This window comes from Ictidomys tridecemlineatus, chromosome 3 (assembly GCF_052094955.1).
Source record: "Ictidomys tridecemlineatus isolate mIctTri1 chromosome 3, mIctTri1.hap1, whole genome shotgun sequence".
Classification (NCBI taxonomy): Eukaryota; Metazoa; Chordata; class Mammalia; order Rodentia; family Sciuridae; genus Ictidomys; species Ictidomys tridecemlineatus.
Window position 1 is genome coordinate 33326908 of NC_135479.1, and position 22183 is coordinate 33349090.

Genomic DNA, 22183 nt, shown 5'->3' on the forward strand with positions numbered 1-22183 from the left:
CTCCTAAGATCAATTATTCATTCCTTCGTTTATCCAGCGAATTCAACAAATATCGACTGCCCATTTTGAGTCACCGTGCTGGCTGCTGGGTGAACAATGATGTTCTACAGTTTGGGCTTTTACAGTGTTTTCCCCTCTAGTTGAAGGTGAAAGACCCCCGTCCAATGAAAGACCCCCGTATCCCTGTCCAAGGAGAATCACACGAAACACTGGCTGCAAAAGCAAGAGGTTGGTTTATTGGGACACAGGCGCCTGCGGGTGCCCAGCAGAACCTCAGCCGGAGCTTTGGTGAACTGGCACACCGGACTTGGGGATACAGAGATTTTTATAGGGTTTGGGACAGGTTTCGCGCGCGCGGGAAGCAACAGGTTTCTTATTGGTTTGTTTAAATCTAGCATATAGGCCACCTAGGGGGTACAGGTCTGCATTCCAAAAACCACTGGTCTGCATTCTATTCTTTCTGTTCCTGCTTATCTGTTCCGGTTTATTCATTTATGCCTCAGGATACGGGTGCTCTGTTCTTCAACCGGTTGTCGGGAGAGCATGCCTGGTGCCTGAACCTGTTTATGGCGTGTCTGGTATCTTGGTTTCATATCTTGGCCTTAGGTAACTAGGCTGACTGGGCTAGGGTCTTTCAAAGGGAAGGGAAAACATGCAAACAAGTTACATGCAGGGTTCTAGGAAGAAAATGAAACAGCAAGGGGAGAAGTAAACTTTGGAAACAATGAGAAGTTCAGCCCGGCAACTCAGGAACTGCGCATCTTGAACAGGTCATTTCAGATCCATAAATGTGAGAATGAGCTGCCTAAGGCCATACTGTAGAATGGCTCCAGTATCTGGCAAAGGGTCACAACAAGTCATCTGTGTGAAGGCAGAAGAGATTGCGAGTGACCACACTGGAGAAAAAAGGAGGTGTTTTTGCGCCTCTTGGCTCCCAAGAGGAAGACCAGGAACTGGCCTTTAGCGCTTCTGCGGCCCGAGGCAGAACGTGCGTGGAAGCTGGCGGGAAACACCCAGGGGTGCGGCTTCGGTCCATGCCCCGCGCACGGGTCTAGGGGGTTTTAGCCCCGCGCCACGTCATCGAGCCGCTCCCCCTCCCCTCACCTCGAGTCGCACGCGCGGAAGTAAACACCTCTACGTCATCAAGCCGCGTCTTCGCCTTTCCCCTCCCATCTCCCCAGATCAGTGGACGTACTCACCTCCGCTCCGGGCCAGGTCTATGTCCCGGTTTCCCGCCGTCGCGGGCAGGGCGCCAAGGCGGCTGGAGGAGGGTGAGCGGTCAAGAGAGCTCCAGGAAGAGCGGCCCTCTGCTGTTTCCATCGTTGATAGAGGTGCGGTCCGCGGGACGCTACGGAAACCAGCGGGAGTTATGGCACGGGGGTTTGGGGGGATAAAAGTCTGTTTTTGGCAGCAGAGAATAGCAGGGGAGGAAGCCGGGGCGTTCTCCTGGTGCTGGAAGCCGGAGGCGAACTTTGCGTCCAGTGAGCACTTTGGCTTAGAGGGGGGCGGTCCCATACCCAAGTTGGGTGAAAACCTCGCTGGGGACAAAAAAGTGAACCCCAAAGCCGAAAAACGTTCTTCTGTTAAACAGGCTCATAAAGCCTTTGTTCTCTACCCATTCATCCTCCCCCACCCCCTTCGTCGGGCCGCCAGCCTGCCTTTGGGTACGGTATGAAGGGAGCCAGTTTCCAGGAGCCAGTTTCCATGGTTACCCACCACTTGGCCTTCTGGGATATCAGTCACTCTGAACAGGGACCTAACTTGAACCATGAATCAGAAGCAAACACAGGTGGCTTCTAATTCAGCTGAGAGTTTTCTGCCGTGTTCCAGTTTTTGGTCTATTGTTTAATAAAATTGGATTTTGTGCGTCTGTGTAGGTATGCATGCACCTACATTGCCTTGTGCTAGACCTACTTTGTCAAGTACTTTGAGTTAAGCCTTAACCACTGCTGAAGATGTTAGATTTTACTAAAAAGTTATTCCGGGCTTATAAAGCTTCACTTACGAATTGTACGCAGTTGATTTAACTGAAAAGTCTTGAATCGATCCCTTCCAGTTCTAGAATTCTATTGCCTTTTTTGTTTTCAATTCTGAGATATCATCAGAAATATCTTTAAATTGCACAATTGTTTTCCTATCGTTCCAGAAGAGAAAGGATGCACATCACAAGAGGGAGGAACTACTCCAACTTTTCCTATTCAGAAACAAAGAAAAAAACTTATTCAAGCAGTGAGGGACAATTCATTCCTTATTGTTACTGGAAATACAGGAAGTGGTAAAACAACTCAACTCCCAAAATATCTATATGAAGCAGGTAATTTTATTGGAAGTATTTTAAAAATTGCCTCTTTGGGGCAAATAGGACTTCTGTTTCACGTAAATGCCCACTGCTTGTTTTACAGTCCTATTTCTCTTGGCATGCTCTCCCTGGGTCTTCTTTATGCTTATTTCAGACTCAGTAATTAGTTCGGATGATAAATTTTTTCATTTTTAACGTAATATTATAGTGGAATGACAGGTAGATAGAAATTGTCTTTCTTTTTTTTTTTAGAAAGAAGGAGAGAGAGAGAGAGAGAGAATTTTTTTTTTTTTTTTAAAGAGAGAGTGAGAGAGAGGGGGCACAGAGAGAGAGAGAGAGAGAGAATTTCAACATTTATTTATTTTTTCTTAATTCTCGGCGGACACAACATCATTGTTGGTATGTGGTGCTGCTGGGGATCGAACCCAGGCCGCACGCATGCTAGGCGAGCGCGCTACCGCTTGAGCCACATCCCCAGCCCCGAGAGAGAATTTTTTAATATTTATTTTTTAGTTCTCGGCGGACACAACATCTTTGTTGGTATGTGGTGCTGAGGATCAAACCCGGGCTGCACGCATGTCAGGCAAGCGTGCTACCGCTTGAGCCACATCCCCAGCCCTAGAAATTTTCTTCTCTAGAAGAAGATTGTCTTATAATAAGCTGTTAACTGTTGCTTTTGAGGGCAAAGGAATATTGACATCTGTTGCTGACATTAGTGTTTCTTCAGAGCATGATCAAGTAAATACTTATTCCCTGACTCAGCTGACACCTAGCCAACTAACAAATTACCCATAAAATGTCTTTCTCTTCAGTATGGAAAAAACTTTCTGTATAAGGTTGGTAAAGAGCAAAATTATATAGAATTGATTTACATAAAAATTAAATTTTTTTTTCTTTTTGGCAGAAACCAGGAGTGTTCTACCATCAACCTATCCTCCCCAATCTACACAGTAGCCTATTTCTATTTATTTTTTTTTTAAGAAAATAACAAATTATTTATTTTCTCTTTGAGCAAATAACCAATTTTTCACTTTTCCAACAATTACTTTGCTGTTACACTGAAATAATACTAAAATGCTAAATGGTCCACATAAGGTGATTGCACTGATTTTATTTGAAGTGAAGTTCAGGGTGTTTTGTAATATTTATAGAGAGCACATGCTAGAGAGCTGTTTTCAGATAGGATGAACTTGGTATTGCTGGGCATAGTCTTTTTTATTTTTTGAGACAGAGTCTTGCTAAGTTGAGACTGGCCTTAAACTTGCAGTCCTCCTTACTCAGCCTCCATGAGTTGTTGGGATTACAGGGCTGCACTACCACACCTAGCCAAAATTTAAAATTTATGTTAACTTATTCTAATGTATCAAATTTAACATGCCATCTCTTAAGACACACCGCTATTTTATATAGAGTTAAGAAAAAAAAATTGATTATGAGATGCATCCCCATTTCCAGAGATTTTAAAGGGTAAAAAAATGCCTATAAGAATCTTTTTTTTTTTAATATTTATTTTTTAGTTTTTGGCAGGCACAACATCTTTGTTTGTATGTGGTGCTGAGGATCGAACCCAGGCCGCACGAATGCCCGGGCTTTTTGGAATAAGTCTTTAGATAGAAATTAGAAGGAAAAAAAACCCATAAGAAAACAAAAGTCCCTCAAACCTAATTTAAAAAAATATATAGTTATAGAATGGATATGAATATGAGTTCTTATTTCCATAGTGTGATTGTTGTTTACTTGTGAGATTTTTCTTTGGAAATATTAAAGTGCTTTGTATTTATTGACTTAGCTCTGGTAGGTGGAAGCAATTATTAACATGGTGTTTTTAACCCCTGATTTTGATAGGGTTTTCACAGCATGGTATGATTGGTGTGACTCAGCCACGAAAAGTAGCTGCCATATCAGTTGCTCAGAGGGTTGCTGAAGAAATGAAATGCACTTTGGGATCCAAAGTAGGATACCAAGTTCGTTTTGATGATTGCAGCTCTAAGGTATAAAAGTTTTGTTGCTATTTGTTTAACTACTATAAACTTACAGAAAAAGAATAAAATGTTCTATAAGGTTCTTAACCTCAAAATTCCATATGTATTTTAAAGAAACAAAGCCTCAGATTAGAATTAATTTTTGGTTGTTCATTGTTAATGTTTTACCTCTGCAGTGTGGTATTTATCCCATTTTTTCCCTGTTGAATTAATTTTTAAGTGACAGGTTTATTTTTGTTAGGATTCTCTTTCTCTTTCTCTCTTTTTTTCTTTTTTGCCCTAAGTTTCTTTGACATGTTGGTTATATTTATATATTTTTTAAAAATTTTATTGTAGTAAAGTGTACATGACAAAATTTACCATTTCAACCACTTTGAGAATCAATTCTGTGGTATTAAGTACTGTACAACCTGTTGTGTAACCATCACCACTATTTTCAGAACTTTTTTTTCCTCATCCCAAACAAGAACTCTGTTTCTGTTAAAGGATAAACTCCTCATTCCCACCCCACCCAGCGCCTGTAACCTATAGTCTACTCTGTAAATTTGCCTAACCTAGGTACCTCATATAAGTGGAATCACACAATATTTTGAACTTTGTGTATTGCTTATTTCACTTAGCATGTTTTAAAAGTTTATTCAGTGTTGTGTGTTTGTGTTTTTGAAGTCAGTGGAAACTGACAAGTTAATTAACAAGGTCAGCAAGGTGTTTTTTTGTGTGTGGTGTTGGTGATTGAACCCAGTATCTCAAGCATGCTAGATAAGGCAAGTGCTATACTATATACTACTAAGCCACCCCAGCTCTGGCAGTTAGTATTTATTAAGCATCTTCTATATGCATGCCACCAAGTTCAAAATTGTTTTCTTTTTAATAAACAGGTAGTTTAAATTTCTTCAGGATTTCTCAGTCCTATGTCAGATGTAAAACAATCCCTGATTTACATATGGTTTCTAGTAGAAGTGGCTATCAAATGGTTTTCTCCAGAATACTGTCTTCCTTTCTAGTGTTCATGCCTGTGGATTTTTCCTTCTTTTTCCTTCATTATTTTATGAATGTCAATGCTGTTATCGCTAGCTTTTGGGCTGTATTCTTACCTCATTTTAATGCTAGGCAAGTGACACTATTTTTTTTTTTTTCTTTTTAATAGAATGGGTAGGGGAGAGAAGAGAGTGAGTGGTATACACTTACCATTTCCTCTGCTTTTTCCCCTAAGTCCTCTAAGTAGTGGCTAAGAGAACAGATGAATCCAATTTCCTTGTTGTTTCCCACACCTTGCTTACCTGAAGCCATGGCATTGTCTTGTCACTTTCCATTGACTTCTTTGTATCTCTTTAAGGTTACTTGTATTACTTTATCCCAAAACACCCACCTTAGTTCCTTATCTTTATAGGCCACACAGTTTCATAATTTAATGTCCTTGTTAGACTATTTTATATACACTTTTATTTAATCAGATTGGTTCAATCATTTAATGTCTGGACAGTTTGGTTAAAAATTTCATTGTAGAAGTAGTAGTGAATTTTGTGATGTTATAAGTTGATATACTTTGGTGTTTGAACATTAGGAAACAGCAATCAAATACATGACTGATGGATGTTTACTGAAACATATTTTGGGAGATCCAAATCTTACCAAGTTTAGTGTCATTATTTTGGATGAAGCCCATGAGAGAACTCTAACTACAGTGAGTATTTTAATATATTTTCAGTTTTGTTATTTTTTTTTAATTAGCACGTAGTTTACTTGTTTGGGTTTGCTCTTTACTGAATAGAAAATTGCCTTCTCTTATATTTTACTCTACTAAAATAGGAGTTCTTTGGTTGGGATAATAATCTATTTAAAGTAGTTTGATTGGCAGATGCACTTGTGACTTACTAGACTTTATTTTTCTTTTCAGGATATCTTATTTGGCTTATTGAAGAAGCTATTTCAGGAGAAGTCTCCTAATAGGAAGGAGCATTTAAAGGTGGTGGTAATGTCCGCAACAATGGAATTGGCCAAGCTCTCTGCATTCTTTGGAAATTGTCCAATATTTGATATACCTGGAAGGCTTTATCCAGTCAGAGAGAAATTCTGCAATTTGATTGGTCCACGAGATAGAGAAAATACTGCATATATTCAAGCGGTATTACTTGGTGTCATTTTTATGTCTTTTTTATATCTGTGATTCTAGTTAATTGTGTAGTGTTGTAATTCATTTGTTCTCTACTATTTTAATGACAGCCCTCATGGGTCCTAGGATTTTTTTTTTTTTTTTTTTTAGTTCTAATAAGTTATACATGACAGTAGAAAGCTCTTCAATTCATTGTACAGAATGGAGCAGAATTTTTTGCTTTTCTGATTGTATATGAAGTAGAGTCACACCATTCGTGCAATCATACATATATCTAGGGTAATGATGTTCATCTCATTCTACCATCTTTCCTACCCCTTTGCCCCTCCTCTCCTTCCCCTTTGCCCCATCCAAAGTTTCTCCACTCATCCCACACACACACACCCACACACCTCATTACAGATTAGCATTCACTTATCAGAGAAAACATTCAGTCCCTGGTTTTGGGCTTGGCTTATTTCGCTTAGCATGATGTTCTCCAACTCCATCATTTTCCTGTAAATGCATAATTTTATTCTCTTTTAATGCTGGGTAATATTCCATTGTGTATATATACCACAGATTTTTTATCCTTTCATCTGTTGAAGGGCATCTAGGTTGGTTCCTCAGTTTAGCAATTGTGAATTTTGCTGCTATAAACATTGAAGTGGCTATGTCATGGTAGTATGCAATTTTTAAGTCTTTTGGGTATAGACTGAGGAGTGGGATAGTTGGGTCAAATGGTGGTTCATTCCAAGTTTTCTAAGGAATCTCCATATTGCTTTCCAGATTGGTTGCACCAATTTGCAGTCCTACAGGCAATGTATGAATGTGCCTTTTGCCCTACAACTTCGCCAACACTTACTGTTGCTTGTATTCTTGATAACTGCCATTCTGACTGGAGTGAGATGAAATCTTAGAGTAGTTTTAATTTGCATTTCTCTAATTACTAGAGAAGTTGAACTTTTTTTTTCATATATTGATCAATTGTATATCTTCTAGGGTCCTAGGACTTTTGAGAACCAAATTTAACTTTTCTATGGAGCAAGGGGACAAAGTAGTAGGGGAATGACTGTATTTCTATAGTATATTACAGTTGTATTTTTTTTCTTTAGATTGTGAAAGTGACCATGGATATCCATTTGAATGAAATGGCTGGAGACATCTTGGTTTTTCTAACTGGTAAGTGTCCCATACCAGGTTTAAAAATGTCTTCTACTTTTGGGTTTTTGTTTTTGCTGTTAAAAATGTCTACTTTTTGTGGGGTTTTGTTGTTGTTGTTTGTTGAGATAGGGTCTTTCTATATTGCCCAGGCTAGCCTTGAACTCCTGGGCTCAAGCAATCCTCCCGCCTCAGACTCCTGAGTAGCTGGGACTATAAGCATATGCCCCTGTACCTTACAAAAGTCTGCTATTTGTAAGGAAGGAATGTGGCACTAGATTAGAGTGTTACCTCTATTGGGATATCTGGGCTCTTAATGGCTGCCTTTTTATGATTATCGGAATAGTTTTAGATTAAAGATTCATAAAACATCAGGTTCATTAGTAAATACATGTAAAACGCATTGACCCTTTAGTTAGAAATTAAGTAGGAAAGTATTACTTTTGGTGTATTTTACATATAGCTCTAACCTGACTAAATAGTCCTGGGGCTAAATGATTAATTCTATTATTTCAAAAGCTATTATTCCTTTTCTCTTTGAGGGATGGAATAGTTCCATGTTATAGTACATAAGATGGAGAATCTGGGTAGTATAGACTAGTCTGTGGCATTTTTTTGGTGGTCAAAAATAGAACAGTTAAATTGGGCACAGTGGTGTATGCCTATAATCCTAGCAGTTTGGGAGCCTGAGGCAGGAGGATCACAAGTTCGGAGCCAACCTCAGCAACTTAGCAAGGCCCTAAGAAACTCAGTGAGACCCTGTCTCTAATACAGTATAAAAAAGGGTTGGGGATGTGGCTTAGTGGTTAAGCACCCCTGGGTTCAATCCCTGATACCAAAATCAACAACCACAACAAAAACCAATAGAACAGTTAAGTCTCAAGACTACTGTAACTTTTCAAGAAGCATCATTCTACCAACAGGAATGAGTCATTCCATTGCTCATTTTCTACACTACCTCGTGTAATGTCAGAAGTGAGTCGTAACAATCTCTCTACCTTTTGGAGATTATTTAAGTATTTTGAAATATTCCTGAGTTCAGTGTCTCTTGAACTAATTTTCCCAGTGTAACAATTTAGTTAGTCTTCCCCAAATTCTGTATTAACAAAATGAGAGAATTGAAGATGATAACATTTTTATTCCTTTAGAGATTTAAATCCCTTAGAGTGTATCTCCTTTTTGTATCTCTTTTAGATCAAATGAGAGATGAAAAAAAATCTTACTAAGTGAAAATAATTTTAATGTAGACATTTTTATCCTTAAATTAATTTTGCTGGGCTGGGGATGTGGCTCAAGCGGTAGCGCGCTCGCCTGGTATGCGTGCAGCCCGGGTTTGATCCTCAGCACCACATACCAACAAAGATGTTGTGTCCGCCGAGAACTAAAAAATAAATATTAAAAATTTTCTCTCTCTCTCTCTCTCCCTCTCTCCTCTCTCACTCTCTCTTTAAAAAAAAATTAATTTTGCTGTTTAATTGTTGAAGTTATTCCTTCCTCCCATTTCAGGCCAATTTGAAATTGAAAAAAGTTGTGAGTTACTTTTTCAAATGGCGGAGTCTGTTGATTATGATTATGATGTTCAAGATACCACCCTAGATGGCTTGTTGATATTGCCGTGTTATGGATCTATGACAACAGGTAATTCCTCATTAGGATAGAAAATGTGACTGGTATTTTAAACACTTTGTTGAATTATATAGAAAAGTATTCAAATCTTTAATGTGTGTGTGTCTGTGTGTATATATATATACACACACAGACACACACACATATATGTATGTATATATTTAGTTGTAAATGGAATAAGACTTTTATTTTTTATTTATTTATTTTTATGTGGTGCTGAGGATCGAAGCTAGTGCCTCACATGTGCTAGGCAAGTACTTTACCACTGAGCTACAACCCTAGCCCCCAAGTATTCAGATCAAATGTTTAGGTTAATAAGTTTCACAAACTGACCTCACTTTTGTAACTTGACACCCATAGCATGTAATAGAGTCCATTGTCCCAACATCCGGGAGATGCTGATGGCAAGAAGGGCACAGTAGGAGCCTCTAGGGGGAAGCTTTTCCTCTTGACACCTCCCCTCCTGGCAAGGGTGGAGGGGCCTTTGCAGGGTAACTGCTTCCCTCTCCCTGGATGGACATTTTATCTGGATGGCTTAGCAACCCCACATTTTCTGTATTGTCTCAAACCCCTTTTAGGTCCCACCCCTTTAACTTTCCCCTGGCTCTGCCTGCCACTTCTGTCCAGAACACTCTTCCCTCTGCAGGTGAGCCATGAACTCCCAGGAGAGGGAAGATGGGAGCCAGGGCAGATAGGGAAGCACTGCCTGTTCCTGCCACTTGGCAAGCTGGTCAGACCAAAAAAAAAAAAAAAAAAAAAAAGTCCATTGTCCCTTGAATGAAGTGATTTTTGCTTTAAGTTTTTTCACATTAACTTTTTTTTTTTCTTTTTGTTATTGGGGATTGAACCCAGGGGCACTTTACCACTGAGCCCAGTCCTTTTATTTTTTATTTTGAAAGAGGTCTCACTAAGTTGCTGAAGTCCTGTCTCACACTTCTGAGTCCCTGGTATTTCAGGCATGTGCCCCCACATCCAGCTTACATTAACATTTTCAAGAGCCTTGGCTATTTCCCTAAATTTTTTTAAGAAATGGGTATGTCGGGGCTGGGATTGTGGCTCAGCGGTAAAGCGCTCGCCTAGCACAGGCGGGACCCAGGTTCAATCCTCCCCACCACATAAAAATAAAGGCATAGTGTTGTGTCCATCTACACCTAAAAAATAAATAAATAAACATTTAAAAAAGAGAGAGAGAGAGAGAGAATGGGTATGTCTTTGCACACCAGAACAAAATATTGGTGGGGATTCTTTGAAATGAATACTATAGTTTCTTGATAGTAGTACCATTCTAGAAATCATTTATATACAAATATATATCACAAATATATAAATACAATTAATTGTTTTCCTTTTAAGTAGCCATATATTAGTTTGCTCTTCAAGAATGATCCTCTTTTTTTATGAATTCAAAGATCAAATGCAAACTTTTGTTTGCTGTTGGATCATAATAAATATTGTTGAATGAGAATTAGAATTTGTCTTGTAAAAGTTTTATTGTGGAATTTGAGTTGTAAAACTAAACAGAATTTAATCTTAACCTGTAAGAGTTTCATTGGTATTAGTATTTAAATGTTTTTAATATTTTATTCGTATTGTTGTTTTTGTCTAGTTGTTGAGTAGGTGACTCTTTATATTAAAGTTTTGCAAAGTATGTGTCAAGTTAAGAACCATAGATGCAGTATAGTTTTGAAAAATCTCTTTAGTGATATTAGGTTCTTTCTGTCAACATTGAAATGCAGGTCTCTATTTTAGATCTTTACATTTTCAAGGGAATTATTAGGGTCATTATTAGATACTTAAGATTTTAATGGTTTTCTGGAGATTGATCCACTGACTGTCATTGTTGACTTTGTAATTAATTCAAAGATCATAATGGTTACTTTGTTATTAACTATGAATTAAATATACATATTGTTTTCTTCTATGTAAATAATTTCATTTTTCTTATTGCCACATTGAAAAATATTATGTATTGCCATTGCCTCTTTTTTTTAACTTCCGGACATCTGATTTTTATATTGTTAGAGGTTTCAAATGGTCTCCTATTTCTCAAATCTAATGGCTCTTTTGTTTGTTTACAGTTTGATTTTGTGGTATGAGTGATAGTATCATTCATGAAATGTTGTCCCCTGGAGTGATATTTAATTACCTGGTTCTTCTGACTATTCTTTATCTGAGACTGTAGCCAACTCCCTTCCATGACCCAGCTTTGTTCCTCTCCAAAATGTAGCTCTTTCTTAAGGTTGCATCTTTAGCTTACTGTTTTCTTACCAGTCTGTTTTGGAGAGGTTGATTTATTGGATTCACCTGTCACTTCTATGGATGACACCTGAGAGCTGTCTCTAGTTCAGTCTCATTCTTGCACTCTAAACCTCCTAAGTCTCCTAAGTGAGCTTTCTGGTATGTGCATCATGTCATTCCAGATCATTCAACCCCAAGCAAGTGGCATCTCCTACAGGTGTTCTTTGTTTTGTCGAAATCATTTTTTTTTTCTTTTTTCACTTGTTGCTAGAGTTTGCTTTCCTAAGTTGATTACATGGCCTGTTGACTCATTTTTCCTGGTTTAATTTACCATCCTACCTGCAGTGGTAAGTGTAATCTTCTAAAAGCATAACTCTGATTTTGTCAGTCCTCTGTTGGGTACTTGCATATTCCCTACTGTCAACTGAATTAAAATGCCAACTTAATAACCTGGCATTCATTATTTTCCAGTGTATGTAATTTTCTGTGTTGGTATATATGTATAAATGGTAAAGATATGTGACTAGGTGTGAGTAGAGCTATTATTGAAGGATTCTGTTTATTTTAGTTTCCCTTCTGAGGGTGAGCTACTCGTGATCCATTATGAGCATAATAATAATTATTATAGTAGTTTATAATGGTGCATAGAGGGATTCAGATGGCCCTGATAAGGTACTGAGAAATGGGTAGGGTAGAGTTGGATAAAGTAGAGAGAGAATGGTAAGTACTTGGGATCTTAAACTTTTTTAGTCTGATTAATGTAACATAGCACTTCTTTTCTTTACTCATGCTACTTTGGGTGATGGGGAGAGATACTTTCATAACATTATTTCCTTCATTTCTTATGGTTTTGGGACAGAAAACTTACACTTGGGCAGGAGGAGAGGGAAGAAGGATTTCTTACCTGTTGCCTCTAGTGAAGGGGATCTAAGAATGAGCAATAGTTGGGTTTAGTGAATAGGTCAAAATTAAAGGTGGATACTTAATATTTACTGCCCCCCCTAGGCTAGCCATGAGAGTACCTGCCTGTTTTAAAGAGACATCTTAAAATATTTCTGTAGTCGATTTCCAAAATTTTCATCTGTCAAATATGGAGAAGTGCTATGGAACCCTTTCTGCCAAGATTATGAGAACCAGCTTCCTGGTCTGGACTACCCCAGCCCTGCCCTTTGTGGTGATGTTCTTTCAGCGTAGGAGATATTTTTAATTTCTTTTTCTTCCTCATCCTTTTCGTAATTCTGTGTTTGCTATTTCCTTAACCAGAACTCCTCCTTTGCATTTTATTCTCCTCTCACAGGCTGAAATCCTGCTATTTTGTTCCACTAGTGCAACCAACTCCATAAAAACCTTTCCTACTTTTCCTTCTCATAACTGGCTTTGATCTCTTCCTCATTTGAACCTCTTTGTGCTTTGCTGCACTTTTGTGACATTTAACACAATCTACCTTGTGTTCGAGATGTGCTGTCTCTATAAAACTGTGAACTTCTTGAGTGCAAGTACATGGGAGCATATGTTGAAAACATCCTGCTTAAATATTGGTTAAACAAAGTTCTAGTCTTTTTGTTTTCTGCTGATATCTCTTAATGTCTTACATCAAATGCTATTATTTGGAACCTTATTCTTATTTCTCTCACACCTCTTCCCTCTTCTCACTTCCTTGTCTTTATTCAAGTTATTTCAGGTTTTTTTTTTTTCATCTTGTCATTCATGTAGGGAAAGCTGAGCTGCACAAAAATATATGAACTGAAATATATTAAAAACTTAAGTTGTCTTATAAATGACAAATATTTTCATGTAGCTACATAATTTTAGCATTAAAAGTAACTGTCTAATTTTGTACTTCTTACCCTTTCTTAAAGAGTTGAGTGTGAGGTATCTCAGATTCCTTTAAAAAGGTTGTGAAAATCACAGCTAAATCCCTAGAAAAATGCACATATACCCACATATGTTTTTGCATAATCACACTTCTTTATTTTACAGATAGAGACTAAGTGATGTTCCTGGGATCATGTGGTAAATCTGCATTTGATAAGTGGTTGTTTATTTAGTAGAGGGTGATATGCTGTACTTATATTTCCAGAATATATGAAGAAAAGGAAAGGAGAAATATGTGGGATAAGAAGGATTAGGAAAGTTTTGTTTTGTCTTATAAAGAAATATATAATTCATAATTATTTTTATGAAATTAACAAAGTAAGGAAAATAACTAAAATCATCCAGATCCCACCAGCATAATTGATTATGACTATTAACATTTTCGAGTTCATTGCCCTGAGCTTTTTCATTACATATTTAAATATTTTTATTGTTTAGTTTCATATTTTTAACAAACACATGGGATTATGCTTTGGTTTTTTTTTTGGTTTTTTTTTTTAAGCTGGAGATGGACAGAATACCTTTATTTATTTACTTATTTTATTGGTGCCAAGGATCGAACCCAGCACCTCACACATGCTAGGCAAGCGCTCTGCTGCTGAACGACAGCCCCAGCCCTGGGATTATGTTTAATGTGCTATTTTGTTTTATCTTTGCAGAAATTTAAAATGTAGAACAGTGCCAAAAATTCATTTCCCACTCTATAGAATTAACACCCTATTAGTATCAGCATATTTACTCCAATTTTCTTCAAGAAAATTAGTTGAGGAAAAAGTGGTACAATTTCATTACAAACAATTAAAGGACTATACAGAATCATAAAGATAAAAGTAAAGAAATTGCTTCTATCAGAGGTTGATGGCCAGCATCTCACTGGGGGGTTCTTTCTGCCCTGGGGAATCTAAGTCACCCTAATACTTAAAATCTCAAATAATTAGTGACTAACAAAACACAAATACTCAGAAATATATTTACAATAGGTGAATAGATCGAGTCCACATGGGTTCTAGAACTAGACAAAGAAAAGATGGCTCCCGTGGTTTATTTAAGGGGGTATTTCAAAGGCAGAGATAAGGTTTCAAGGGTGGAATCTTGCTTCTTGATGTCTTACAGTCAGAGGTTAATTGACATCTTGGCTGGTCACACCTACCTCAAGTGCTGTGTGGCCACGGCAGAGCATGATAGAGATTCACATTGTCCCTGGGCAGTTGACCAGAGAAAATGTCTACTGGTCATTCCCAGACATCAGATGTCTCTGTCCACTATGCTTCCATGTGCAGTGACCCACATGCAACCCATGGGTGGTTCCTGACACGCCTCGTATTATTCCATCCAGGAATAACTAATGTAGGAAAAACATTGTTTAGGCAGGTGTGTGTGTGTGTGTGTATAAATAGGCAGATAAATTGATAGAAATATCTTTTAAGTGAGATCATAGTACTGGTTGCTTTTTAAAAAGGTGTTTACTTTTACTTGAATTTACTTACAGTAGACTTCAAGTAAATCTTTACCATATAAGCATATTTTATAAAGATTGTTTTGATTAAAAATATTAAGAAGTTGAAGTTACTATCTTCTTTATAAAATATATTTGATTGTAGATCTTACCTGTTGACTTCCTAATTTGAAAGATGAGGTCATAATCATTTTGACTCTTCTATATCTTCCCCTTCTGACTTTTTTAGTGAGTTTTATATTTTCAAATGTATTTAGTGTTCACTAACAGTCTTCACTTACTATTTTTGTTAATTTTAGGTTGGCTAGATTTTGTTATATATATATTTTTTAAACAGAGGGCTCTTGTACTTTTTGTTTGTTTATTTTAATTTCTTTTATGTTTGAAACTGTTTGGCTTTTGCCTTTAAACTTAAAACTACATCTTGGCTGGGTTTTATGTTCTTGGGTCACACTTTCTTTTCCTTAGAACTTGATAGACGTTGTCCAGTTGTCTTCTGGCATTGAATGTTGCTGCGGAGAAGTCTGAGGCCAGCCTGATTTTTTTTCCCCTCCTTGTAAGTGATTTGTTTTTTCTGTCTGATTGCCTAAAACTTTCTGTTTTTATCTTCAAAGTTCAGTAGTTTTAATCAGGATTTTTTTTTTTTGGTGTGAGTGTTATATATTAAAGTATCCTAGAATTTTTAAAAACTAACTTTATTGAGCTGTAATTTACATACAGTAAAATGATTGTTTTAAGTATACAGTTCATTAATTTTTGGCAATGTATATAAACTTGTGTAAGTATCAACCACTGCAAACATGATGAACAACAGTTCCACTTGGCTTTTTTGATATGCAGATTCAAATCTTTGTTTCAAGGAAATTCTCCTGTGTTTTATCTTTGAATGTAGCTTATATCTCCATTTGTTGATTTTCCTATACAAGGACACCAATTATTCTTATATTGGATTGTCTCTCTTTCCTATTTTTTAGTTTCCTTCTGTCTTTTTCAGGTTACTTGTGTCAAGCCTTTCTCTGTGTTACAAGCTTGATTTTTCAGTGCTGTTAGAATCCTCAAGGCATTTTTGACTCATCCACATGACTTTTTGCGGTAGGGCAGAGTTTGAGCCAAGCAGTGTTGTATCTCTATGTTCTGCAACAGAGTCATCTTTTTTTTCCCTTTTTGATTGAAAATTTTTGTTTACTGCATTATATTCCATTTATTCACATATACACATACAACTACATAAATATGTTTCTGCTTTGGGCTCTTTTTAGAGGGTTTCTGGAACAAGAAATTCAATAAAGACAGTTCAGTTGCCCTTAGTATAAGTCATCTACATCTTTCTTAGGAACATTACTTCATGAAGTGTGTTGAATGGTCTTTTCTTAATACCTTAATTTCTTGGTAGACTTTGAAATGTCTTTCTGCCTCTGTGCCAGTTTTTTTCCCTCCTTACTAATAACATCCTGGTACGTTATCAAGTATTGGGATAGGTGGGGTAAAGTGTGTCAGAATCTTTCATAGGAAAATCAGGAAATGGAAGTAATCAGAGAATTGCTGTATCTTAATGAAAATAATCAGTTTCCTCTCTCCTTCCTGAGAACTCATGTTAGAAATATATGTAACATTTTCCAATCCTTTATAAACAAAGAAAAACTGTTATGTGTTTGTAACTGGAATATGGTAGTAAAGTGTACAAGTGAAATGTAAAATAGTAAACAAATGTTAAGTTTTATCAAACAGCATTTTCAGAATTTTAATTGATTATGTTGAATAAAATGGTAAATGAATCAGGAATTTTGCTTGAATCAAGATTATAACAAATTCGGGACTTTTTTTTAAAGAAATAGGCTGATCATGCCAGGTGTGGTGGCATATACCTATAACCTCAGCCACTCAGGAGACTGAGGCAGGAGGATCACAAGTTTGAAGCCAGCTTCAGCAACTTAATGAGGTCCTAAGTAACTTAGTGAGACCCTTTCTCAAAAAAAAAAAAAAAAAAAATGGTGGGGGCTGTGCAGGCAGTGCAAAAAGGGGACAGGCTGGTGTTTTTATTGGTCCTGTCCCTGAGTTTAATCCCAATTTAAAAAAAAAGAATTTGGTTGGAAAAACTTGATTATGGATAAATGTGTTTAGAAAGGACATTTATAATTTATGTAAAATTTTAGTACAAGGTGGAATTTTAAAGGTAGAATAATCTTAGTATTTTATTTATGAAATGTATTTTCAGTCTGTCAGTTCATTTAACAACTATTTATTCATTACTTAATATAAAGCCAGGCATTGATCAAGGGACAGAGGCTACACCTTACACAAAAGAAAGTCCTCTCATGTAACTACAGTGTTGTAAATAAATAATGAATGTATAAATATATAATTTGAACTACAAAAAGGTGTGTTATCTGAACCATTTTAGAAGAAATAAGCTACGTAAATATAAGAAATATGTAATCATTTTAACACTTAGTCTTTTACCAGATTATCCAAATCTGAAATAGGTTTTGGGGGGTTTATGTTTGGATTTATATAAAACTATGGCCTTTTTTTTTTTTTTTGAGACAGGGTCTCATGTTACCCAGACTGACCTTGAATTCTTGGGCTCAAAAGAACCTGCCTTAGCCTCTGAATAACTAGAACTATAGACATGCACTAACATATCTTTTAAAATGTCACCTTTCTAGTACTTTTTTATTTGAGAAATTAATTTTGGAATGATAAGGAGGAGTAGAAATATGTGACTTGTTTTAAATTTGTCTTTGTATACAAATCTTGGGCCAGCCACTTGGCCTCTATAGGCTTTAATTATCTCATTATAAAATTGGTGGTTAGCCTAGTTTCATGCTTTCATTTATTTTATTTTATTTTATTTTTTTTAGTTTTAGATGGACAGCATGCCTTTATTTTATTTGCTTATTTTTGTATGCAGTGGTAAAGATTGAATCCAGTGCCTCACCCATGCTAGATAAGCACTCTGCCACTGAGCCCCAGCCCCAGCCCAAGTTGCATAATTTTTAAGCCATGCTCATATGTGCTGTTCCTTTTCTTCCTTGTAATAGTTCATCTTTGATCAGTTTTATCTACTGTGAATACGTGATCTTAGTAAGATTTTATTTGGAAATAGTGTTTTACTTCATTTTTTTGAGATTTTCTTGACTATTAATTTTCTGGAAATCAAATGTTAAGCATTTAAGAAGCATTCTTTATAAAATATATGCATATACTACTATACTAATATGTATAATGGTAAGAACAAATAAAGGTTTAAAAGGATCCTGTGCAAAATACAAATGCTAAGAATTTCTTTTCATATCCCAATAGTTTTGCTTGTGTTCTTGGAACAATAACTCCTGATATGTGGCTATCATTGATGTAGATGAGTTTGACAAATACATGGTATAAATTAGTATTTTCTGTTTACATCTATTTTAGATCAACAGAGGAGAATATTTTTACCACCTCCACCTGGAATTAGAAAATGTGTCATTTCCACCAATATTTCTGCAACATCTTTAACAATAGATGGAATCAGGTACAACTTTTTAAAGTTTTCTTAAAGAAAGCCATAACTGGGCTGGGGATGTGGCTCAAGCGGTAGCACGCTCGCCTAGCATGCGTGCGGCCCGGGTTTGATCCTCAGCAGCACCACATACCAACAAAGATGTTGTGTCTGCCGAGAACTAAGAAAAAATAAATAAATGTTAAAATTCTCTCTCTCTCTCTCTGTCCCCCTCTCTCTCTCACTCTCTCTTTAAAAAAAAAAAAAAAAAAAAAAAAGAAAGAAAGCCATAACTAATCACAAAGCATTACTGTGTTTTCTTCCCTGTTTTCTCCACTAATTCCCTTCTTACGTATTTTCTAATGCTCTTCACTTGTATTCACCTTTTGTTTTTGGGATTATTGATTGTTTTGAACAGGAAATGAAGTAAGAGGTGCATACTGTATCTTTTTCTAAAAACTGGGCAACTTTGAAGCTTTCTCTCCCCAAATTTAAGATTATCTGGGGTTCATGGGTTCTGGCTCACCCTATTTTTCTGCATTGTCATTACTAGCATATATCTTAGATGATGTGATATTCCCTCTACCTTTCAGCTTCTCTTGGTAGAGTAACTTTGTTCATCTAAGGTTTAACTGGAGGTATTGTCTCTCATTTGTTACTTTCTTGTGAAATTGAACTACTATGCAGGTTTCTTGTTGTTTTTGGATGTAATCAATAATGCCTCAAATTTTTTAGTGTAGTTAGCAGAGGTTTAAAGGCTGGACTGATAGCTGATGTTCAATTCTTTCAGACTATTGAACCATATTTCTTTTGGGTATTCATATTTTAGCTAAGTCTGACTGCCACAGGAAGGTTGGCCTAGAATCCCAAGGATCCTATATATTTCTTCTGGATAAAATGATCACCCAGATTTGAGAAGGAAGTCTAATTTCCTTTGCTTTTCTCCTTCACTTTATTTTATTTTTTTTTTTCTCTCTTTTTTCTCTCTCTTTTTTTTCTCCTTCACTTTAAATTTTTTTTTTTCATTAAGGAGTTAGGGGAACAGATCTCTATATATTGACCTCTATAATTTTCTGTTTCCAGCACAGGCAAAAGCCATTAAATGGCATATTTTAGAATGTTGCCTTATTGAATGATAGACTTACTACTGTACTTAGTTCTTTACCCGAATTGTTCTCTATTAAATGGGCTTAAAAATTTATTTGGGATTTTGAACCTGCTAGAATTGCCTAGGGCTGACTTTGAAGTTTATATAATTTTATTGAGGCAAATTAAATTAATTTAAAAGTGAACAGTTAAGTGGTATTTAGTATATTTCCAGTATTGTGTAACCACTACCTCTGTCTGGTTTCAAAAAATTTTATTACCCCCCCAAATAAAACTCCATATGCATTAAGCAGGTATTTCATATTCCTTTTGCTACCCCAGCCCCTAGCAACCACCAGTCTACTTTTTGTTTTTATTTCCTGTTCTGAATTTTTCATACAAATGGAATTATACCTTTTATGTCTGGTTTCTTTAACTTAGCATAGTGTTTTGGAGCTTCATCCATATTGTAACATGTATCACTATTTCCTTTCTTTTGATGATCAAATGATGTTTAATTGTGTATATGCCCCAATTTCTTTATTCATTCATCTTTTAGTCATTAGGTGGTTTTTACCTTTTGACTATCGTTAATAGTGCTGGTATTGAATATTCACCTATAAATATTTCAGTACTTGTTTCAGTTCTTTTGGGTGTATTCTTAGGAATAGAATTGCTGGGTCACATATAATCCTGTTTAACTTTTTGAAGAACCGCCAAACCGTTTTCCACATTGGCAGGATCATTTACATTCCTACCAGCAGTATATGAGAGTTCCAATTTCTTGACTTTAGTTTTATAACTTAACATTAAAAGTAGTGTGTAGTAGTAAATTTGTAAAAAAGAAGAAAACAAAGTGGTTAAAAATGACAGGTCGTCCTGACTTTCCAGAAACTTGATTTGCTTTCATTCTCCTCAGATATGTGGTTGATGGTGGCTTTGTGAAGCAGTTAAATCACAACCCCAGATTAGGGTTGGACATCCTGGAGGTGGTTCCAATTTCAAAGTAAGTACAAAGTGATATCCTTTTTGTTTCCATAATAGTTGATAATATAATTTCTAGTTGGTTGGGGATAAGGAAGTAAATGATGTGGGAAACCCACAAAAGATTGGGGACTTTCTTTTTTTTTTTTTTTCCATTTGTAGGAGTGAGGCATTACAGCGAAGCGGCCGAGCTGGCAGGACTTCCTCAGGAAAATGCTTTCGGATCTATAGTAAAGATTTTTGGAACCAGTGTATGCCTGACCATGTGATCCCTGAGATTAAGAGAACTAGTTTGACATCTGTAGTTCTGACCTTAAAGTGCCTTGCCATACATGATGTCATAAGGTATGTAGGCATCTTGCAAAAAAGAGAAATTTGTTAGGGTGAAGCCAGGTTATTCCTCAATTATTGTTTTTCAGTATTTGACATCCCTGAGAATTGAAGGTTAGCTATTTGCAAGATTGGTTTTCACATTGGTTGTTTTTTAGCTAAACCCAAAAGTGTTAATTCATTTAACATTAAATTCACTATTTTAACCATTTTAAAGTGTACAGTTTAACTTGGTTTTAGTAGATTCACAATATTTTGAAACCATTGACACTAGTGGTGAATATTCTTATCACCTTAAAAACTATTGACATATAAGGTTATATGAACCCAGAAGTAAATGGTGTTAATACTACTACTTAGCTTCAAAATTTGTGAAATTTTAATATTTCTGATTTAAGCTATAGTAGATGCTTGTGTTGCTTTATTGGAATATGTGTGCTTGCTCATGTTTTAACCTTAATAGGGAATTTTTGTGCTGATGTTTATTTAGTTCATTTAGTGACTACCACTGTTCATTTGTGGTGAAAGGCATGTAATGTCTCTAATTCTAGTCATAAAGGTTTTTTTGTGGTGGTTGTGTTTGTTTGTTTTTTTCTGAGGATTGACCCAGTGGCACTTTACTACTGAGCTATATCCCCAGCCTTTTTGTGTGTGTGCGTGGTTCTGGGGATTGAATCCAGGGCTTTGTTGTGAGGCAAGAACTCTACCAACTGAGCTATATCCCCAGCCCTTTTTAATTTTTATTTGAGACAGGTTCTCACTTAGTTGCTGGGGCTGGCCTTGAACTTGTGCTCCTACTCCAGCCTCTTGTGTTACTGGGATTGCAGGTGTAAGCCACTGCACTGGCCAGAAAATGTTTTTTGTAGCTTCTTCATTGTATTATATATCACAAAAGACAAAGTAATAATACTCTAGTATGGTTTTTTGTTTACACTAACTTTATGTTGGGCAAACAAAGTTCAGACATGTGAAGTAAAGGATACAACAACTGTCAAATTAGTCAAATGTTTAGCTATGTGATATATTAGAATAGGATAGAATATTGTAGAGGCTTGATATTTCATATGATAGAGGAAATAATGAAGGAAAATTGTATCTTGTTCTTCGTTTTATTCTCAATTATCTGAGAATGGAAGTGTCAGGAACCTTGAGAGAAGATGACCATACATTCTTTAAATTTATAATAAGGAGAGTGATTACTAGTGCATCCAACTGTGTATTGTATACATTTAGGAAGCCATCTTAAAAATATTTCAGTTATAAGACTAGAAATTTTCTAAATGAGAATGTAATTCCTAGAAAGAGGAAACCATGTAATAAATAAAATTTAACTAATCAAATAATACCAATGAGAAAGAAGGAAAGAATCATGAAGAAATCCAAATGATCCAATCAAAAGCTTTTAGGTGAGGCCAGATTTAAAAATAATGTCTTGATTTTTTTTTTTTTTTTTTAATTTAGGAAGAAGGGCAGATTCTGGATACAGCAGTCTATTTAGCTTGACTTTGATTTTTAGCATATTCACAAAGGATAGCAGAGCAGCATATAACAAATAATACTATGTAAGAAAAAT

The 22183-nt window shown here is 36.2% G+C and overlaps 1 protein-coding gene and 1 long non-coding RNA gene across 3 annotated transcripts in view; both read left to right on the forward strand.

Moving 5' to 3' along the window:
- The first annotated feature begins 1134 nt into the window (after positions 1–1134).
- Dhx40 (DEAH-box helicase 40) overlaps positions 1135–22183 on the forward strand; it is a 43786-nt gene continuing 22737 nt past the window's right edge. Inside the window, exons 1-10 of one of the 2 annotated variants that reach the window (XM_078042345.1) lie at positions 1135–1331; positions 2147–2314; positions 4145–4290; positions 5846–5965; positions 6179–6406; positions 7489–7555; positions 9041–9172; positions 18144–18243; positions 20216–20302; positions 20443–20625. In XM_078042345.1, coding sequence (XP_077898471.1) covers positions 1220–1331; positions 2147–2314; positions 4145–4290; positions 5846–5965; positions 6179–6406; positions 7489–7555; positions 9041–9172; positions 18144–18243; positions 20216–20302; positions 20443–20625 — 1343 coding nt within the window. In that variant the 5' untranslated portion in view covers positions 1135–1219. The remainder of the gene's footprint in view (positions 1332–2146; positions 2315–4144; positions 4291–5845; positions 5966–6178; positions 6407–7488; positions 7556–9040; positions 9173–18143; positions 18244–20215; positions 20303–20442; positions 20626–22183) is intronic. The other variant, XM_078042344.1, reaches the window with a different exon arrangement.
- Positions 9179–13774, forward strand: LOC144376086 (uncharacterized). The gene is made up of 2 exons (XR_013436166.1): positions 9179–9651; positions 9807–13774. It is a non-coding gene; the product is annotated as an uncharacterized LOC144376086 (long non-coding RNA).